Here is a 6,211-nt window from a genome sequence, read left to right as displayed (position 1 = left end):
CAAACTGTGGTCCTCCAGATGTGTTGGACTTCAGGTCCCAGAATTCCTGACTGGTTGGGGCTTCTGGGAGTTGAAGTTAAAAAAAACAACAGCCCAAAACCCTGGAAGACAAAACTTTGGGAACCACTGTGTTAAAGGAAAAGGTTTACAAAAGTGCCTTTGAATAACAAGACGGGCATTAACTGCTCCTTTATTATAACACTGGCTATCATCATCATCATCATCATTAATTATTATTATTAATTATTATGTTTATTTATACCCCGCCTTCCTCCCAATGAAGGGGCTCAAGGATCAATAGGAACTTTTACATCATGCTTTTAAAAACCTCCAAGCATAAATCTCCACCCGTTGCTTAGCAACAACCCAGGCCTTCCTATTGCCGTACAACATGGCGGCGCCCGTGAGACGGCGCAAGTTACTTCCGGCTCTTGGCGTACGCTTTTCAACTTTGAGCCGGAAGTCGGGTCCATCTGTCTCTTCCGGCGTCGGCTGCTGCTGCTGGTGAGGCCATTTTCTTCCTCTCTGTCTGGAGTGTGGTTTGAATCTGTTTCCATCCGGTGGGATAAAAGGGTTGGGGGAGCCTGAAGGGGAGCCATGGGGGAGCGGGGACTTTGGGGCAAAAGATGGAACCGGTTTGGGGTTTAAAGAACGGGAGAGAAGGAGGGAAAGGAGGCCTTGAAGAGGAGGCCTCCCTGCCTCCCTGCCTTAAAGGAGGCCTTTGGGCCTAGAGAGCCAAACGCTGCTCTCTAGAGTTTCACTCTTGTTGCCAACAGTTGTTTACATTCCATTACAGAACATTTGACCTGACTTGGATAACAACTTTTGCTCTCGTTTGAGCACCATAGTTTTATAGAATCATCCAGTCCAACCCTCTGCCAGATTCGGAATTTTAACCATTCTGCTACACGTTCACTTTGCAAACCATACAGTTTGCCACCGCCATCCTCTGAGGCTGAGAGAGTGTGACTTGCACAAGGACACCCAGTGGGTTCCATGGCTGAGCCAGGATTCGATCCCTGGCCTCCAGAGTCATAGGGTGCAACACTCATATCACCAGACCACACTGGTACACTGGATGTGTTACTGGTTGTGTATTTGTGCTGCGTTCAGTATAAAAGATTGGATGGCTCTGGGAAAAGAGCCCAAGTGCCTTTCACTTGTGGGTTGTTGTGGTGGAATCCCAGCTCAGCTGCGAAACCTCCTCTGAACAAACCTTGCCAGGGAAACACCATGATAGATTCGGAAATGACTTGGAGGCATAAACAGCAATCTGTCCAAGCAGGAGACAGAGCTGGATTGAGCCCTGCATCTGCATAGATGTAAAAACTACACGCACAGCATTGGCTAGGTCAAGCTTGTCCCATAACAGTTGTCCAATTTTCTCCACCCAAGAAGTCAGAGTGGACAACTTCATTGTTGAAACATTGAGTTTTTATAGGGCTTAAGTGAGCATCAGACAATACACAAGCATTCTTCCCTCTTCCTTTGACACACATCCAAGGTCTTCTTGGCAGTTACTGGCTGTATCCACACTGCAGAAATAATCCAGTTTGACACCACTTTAACTGCCATGACTTAATGGCTAGGGAATTCTAGGAACTCTCATTTTGGGGCACACTTAGCCTTCTCTATCATAGAGCTCTGGTGCCACAATAAACTACAAATCCCAGGATTCCATAGTATTGTGCCGTGGCAGGTAAAGCGGTGTCAGACTGGATTATTTTTGCGGCCAGTAACTTGTTTGTGTTCTTCTCAGGGATGCAGAAGCTGTGACATTGACCACAGCATTTGTTTTTACTACACTGGGTATAAAATTTTGCTTTTACAGTAGTTTGCTCATATTAGTAATTTAGTAATGCCCAGCAAAAGTCTGCACAAACAACTCTTTTAGGGAATTAGCTGCTAGTATCTAGTTGGAGATGCTTCATGGAAGACACCCAAAAAAGTGTTTCATGCCAACAGCAATTATGATCAGTCATGCATTTTAATAACAAACTCTGGCACTAAAGGGATGGTGTTATGTTGGAAAAATACGCAGAAATAACGCTGATTGCCAAAGATTATGTTGCTGTTGAGGAAAATAAGTTATATTTTAATCTTAACTGTTTTCTTACAGTATATTTGTTTTGCTTTGTTGTACAGAAAAAATGGTTCAGCGCCTGACATACCGCCGTAGGCTGTCCTATAACACAGCCTCTAACAAGACGAGGCTGTAAGTAAGATCTTGGTAAATCTTGAATTTGAATTTATTTCCTTTCTCTTGTGACACTTTGGCTAAATTAATGTTTGCTCGCTCCATACAGGTCTCGAACACCAGGAAACAGGATTGTTTACCTTTATACGAAGAAAGTAGGCAAGGCACCAAAGTCTGCGTGTGGTGTATGCCCAGGAAGACTTCGTGGTGTAAGTCTGTTTGGTTTCGTTTGTGTTAACGATTTGCACATACAAAAACTCATAGGGTACTGAGTGAAATATATTGGAAAATCTGATAGATGTGATTCCTGAGTTGATCAGCTTCGGTTTTTTATGATGAAGAGTATTGAAACTATTTTATAGATCATTGTTTTTTGTGTTCATTGCAAGTGTTTCCCTCAGCATATTGTCCAGCTCTCTGTGTGATGCACTATTGTGCTTAGATAACAAGGCACTGTATTTGCAGTAGCAGTTTGGAGCTAGTACTAATTCTGTCTGCTTCAGTTTGCTTATGGGCCATTGTAATTGTATTGTATTAATCATTCCAGAAAAATCAAGTACAGTATAAACACCACATAGATAGGATTTCATTGTCAGGTGGGGAGAGACCCATACTTTTCTCAGCCAGTTCTTTTAGCAGTGCTTTTATTTACTTTGCCTTCCAGTTCTTTCTGGAATTCTAATGAAACAATACCCATTTACAAAGGAGAGGAAATTATTGTTGCCATTTAAATCTATTACAAGTGTCGCTAAAAAATAATCAGCCTGCAGTGTTGTTGTGCGCTGCCTAGTGTTTTGCATTAGGAAACACACTACAGAATCATAATTTTAATAGCAATAGATTTATTCCCTTCAACTCTTGGGAAGCTGTGGTCCATGGGTTTACAGTGGGTCCTTGGTATTCCCTGGGGTTTGGTTTCAGGACCCCCATGGATAACAAAATCTGTGGATGCTCAAGTCTCATTATATACAAAGCCATAGTAAAATTGTGTGCTTTGTATAAAATGGCAAAATCAGGGTTTGCTTTTTGAAATTTATATATTTCTGGAATATTTTCAAGCCATGGATAGTTGAACCCACGGATAAAGAATTGCTGGAGATGGAGGGATGACTGTATATTAGAGTGCAAACTTATAGTTTTTCATTGCTGCTTGTTCACAGAAAAGATAAAAAAATACTGCTAACATCTCCACATTTTCTTGTTCCTACTAAGTTAGGAAGAATGATCAGTTATAAAACATGGAAAAATCATAAAATGTTAAAGTCTCTGAAGTTAAACAAAATTTGCTTAGTTACTATTACATTTATTTGGCAGTGCTTTTTTTAAGATAACAAAACAAACTTACTGAAAGTGATGGATTTAGACTAAGAAGCAACAGTTGGTGGTGTACAAACCAACACTTCATTTGAACACCTTTTTTATAAACTTCAGACTGCAAATCTTAAAGGCTGTGGGCTATTTTTATAGGAATTTCTTTTCATTTCTCACAGGTTCGGGCTGTTCGCCCCAAAGTTCTTATGAGGCTGTCCAAAACAAAGAAGCATGTTAGCAGAGCCTATGGTGGTTCCATGTGTGCTAAGTGTGTTCGTGACAGGTAAAGGACGTTTCTACTGAACCTCATGTGCGCCCCCCCCCCCCCCCCCGTATTACTATTTTAAAAATTTCAGAGTGGTTAACAGACTAAGAAATAATAAACCTCTAAAACCAGCAAGTCCTTTTCCATCCCCAAAGATTTCTGGGGGGAGGAGGGCAGCATTCCATACAAGCTGATCCTAACTTGTAGAGCTTTATCTGACTACAGATTAACAGCCGGTATAATTCTTATAAAAGCAAAATTACCAGTATATGAACTGGACTGCAGTTGCTAAGCCATCACTGTTGAAGAACTATTTTACCAGCAGCTGGTAAAGGCTACTCCATGTCATGGGGATCATTTTTGCCTCCAGTGCTGATGATAAATCTAGGAATATCCAAAACTATAATTTTTCTTCCTGACAAGTGCAGCTCCAACAATGAGAAGTAAATTCCCAAACCTTTGAATCTTTCACATTGCTTCCATTTTAATAGAATGCACCTTCAATGTATGGGCTTTCATCCAGCATACCACTATTTTCAACCTCCAGAACTGCTTGATCCCATGCTAAGGGAAAAGTGGAATATGAATCAAATAAATCAGCTATATGATTGGGGGCATGGGGGAGGATTTTTCATCTATGTGCCAGTAACTAATAACAGAACACGCACACAGAATTTACCAGAGAGTAATAGTTGATGGCTCATGGACTGGTACCTTCAAGTTTTCATTGACACTTAAAACAAATTAATACTTTGGGGCACTGCACAGTATAATTGATGCTGCGGGAGATAGATAACAGTGTTCAAGTACTGTCAGTCAATCCATCTAGTAGATAGGAACAGAACCACTGTAAAACAGCAGTAGTCCATATGAAAATCAGCGGGAACACAAAAGTCCATTCTTGGCCATTGATCACTAATGTACTTTTAAAATGGCTTATGTGGTGCACCTAAGCCAAAATCCTGAGGGTGCCAGTGACATACCCAATTGTCTCATAATAGATAGAAAACAATACTTGACCCATGCAGCTGTGTAAGTTCAAGTTACTATTGTTCTTTATTCAATGAATGTTCTGCTGATCCTTTCTTCCCTTGTTCCCCTTCCATATTTAAGCGTTGCTCTAAAACACTACAGAATTTCCTGTTTGTGGGCACAGTTTGATCAAATCAAGAAGTGGTTGATTAAGATGAATGTATGCTAGGAAGAGAAGCAAAGCAAGTAAAGGGCTTGTGTCTGAGTATTGTGGAGACTTGTCTGAAAGTCTCCTGTGTTATGAGACAAACACATGATGTTGAAATGATTAGTGTGTTTTTTCTCCTAGGATCAAACGAGCATTCCTTATCGAAGAACAGAAAATTGTTGTCAAAGTGCTGAAGGCCCAAGCACAGAGTCAGAAATCAAAGTGATTATTTGTATTGTCTGCCTAATAATAAATGAAAATCTAACTTTTCTCCATGTAGTGTGCTTTTTGGGGGTGGAGAGTGTGTGACTTTGGAAGCTGTTATGGATAGCAAAAAAACCCTCATGCCACCAGAATGCGATGGAAGAGAAAGTAAATCAGTGGAATGAAGTGACTGGCCTGTGAACCACAACTTAGCTTAATCAGAGAGTAGGTAGAGGATTTATTTATTGAGGATAGAGTACAGCCTACATAATAATGAAAACCTTTCCCCTTACATTCTGAAATGAACTTGTTAAGCCTTGTACATATATTCCAGTACTACCATAATCTTGACATCTTTTTAAGCCAGCTCAACAGGGTGTGTGTGTGTTTGAGAATTGTGAAAAATACAAAATTAAAGGTTATGCAAGCTGCTGTTCTTTCCTTTTTATGCTGAAAGTATATTTTTCAGGATGTGCTTTTATATCTTGTTTGGCTTTATAGTTAGGAAACATTAAAATTTCCAGTAAGTAAGAACTATTTTAAAGAAGTTATTAGACCATGTACCGATTTTAAAGGATGATGACTGCAACAAAAAAAAATTCCTTATCTTTTTGGAATGTATAGTATGTTCATTTCTCAATTGGATGAGGTTAAAAAACAAGGTATATAACAAAATAGCATTTGACTACATTTTGATACAACACCTTGCTAGTTAGGAAAAGTGTCCATTGTTTTCAACAGGAAGTAAACATGCTGCATGTCTGGAGAGGGAATTAATAAAGTTTAAGAGATATTTTAATCATGTAATGCTGTTTTAGATTGTATGCCGCTTGGCAGGTTTTTAAAACTACTCAATACAAGAAGTTGCTGGCCTTGTTGCCTTAATCTGAGTTCCATATGTATTATACTCATCCTTCTATATCTGCGGCTTTGATATTTGCGCATTTGATTATCCATGGATTTGATTAATATGTTCTCTCTAGGAATATCTAGGTGTAACTCTATGGTCAACTTTAACTAAAAGTTGCACCGAAAGGCCTAGAGGTTCCTAGAG

The 6,211-nt window shown here is 39.9% G+C and overlaps 1 protein-coding gene across 1 annotated transcript; it reads left to right on the top strand.

Moving 5' to 3' along the window:
- Positions 1-420: 420 nt before the first annotated feature.
- RPL34 (ribosomal protein L34) lies at positions 421-5,223 on the top strand. The gene is made up of 5 exons (XM_042470467.1): positions 421-504; positions 2,146-2,215; positions 2,307-2,406; positions 3,688-3,791; positions 5,095-5,223. The coding sequence occupies exons 2-5, from the start codon at positions 2,151-2,153 to the stop codon at positions 5,177-5,179; spliced, it is 354 nt and encodes a 117-aa protein (XP_042326401.1). The 5' UTR covers positions 421-504; positions 2,146-2,150; the 3' UTR covers positions 5,180-5,223.
- The last annotated feature ends 988 nt before the right edge of the window (positions 5,224-6,211 follow it).

This window comes from Sceloporus undulatus, chromosome 5, assembly GCF_019175285.1.
Source record: "Sceloporus undulatus isolate JIND9_A2432 ecotype Alabama chromosome 5, SceUnd_v1.1, whole genome shotgun sequence".
Taxonomy (NCBI): domain Eukaryota; kingdom Metazoa; phylum Chordata; class Lepidosauria; order Squamata; family Phrynosomatidae; genus Sceloporus; species Sceloporus undulatus.
The sequence above is the reverse complement of the archived record's forward strand: the minus strand, read 5'-3'. Positions and strand labels throughout refer to the sequence as shown.

Excerpts from the sequence above, each read along its gene's own strand:
- RPL34 (XM_042470467.1), top strand. The coding sequence starts at position 2,151 with ATGGTTCAGCGCCTGACATACCGCCGTAGGCTGTCCTATAACACAGCC. Across the intron at positions 2,216-2,306 it reads GCCTCTAACAAGACGAGGCT|GTCTCGAACACCAGGAAACA; the intron begins GTAAGTAAGATC and ends CGCTCCATACAG. Across the intron at positions 3,792-5,094 it reads GCTAAGTGTGTTCGTGACAG|GATCAAACGAGCATTCCTTA; the intron begins GTAAAGGACGTT and ends TTTTTCTCCTAG.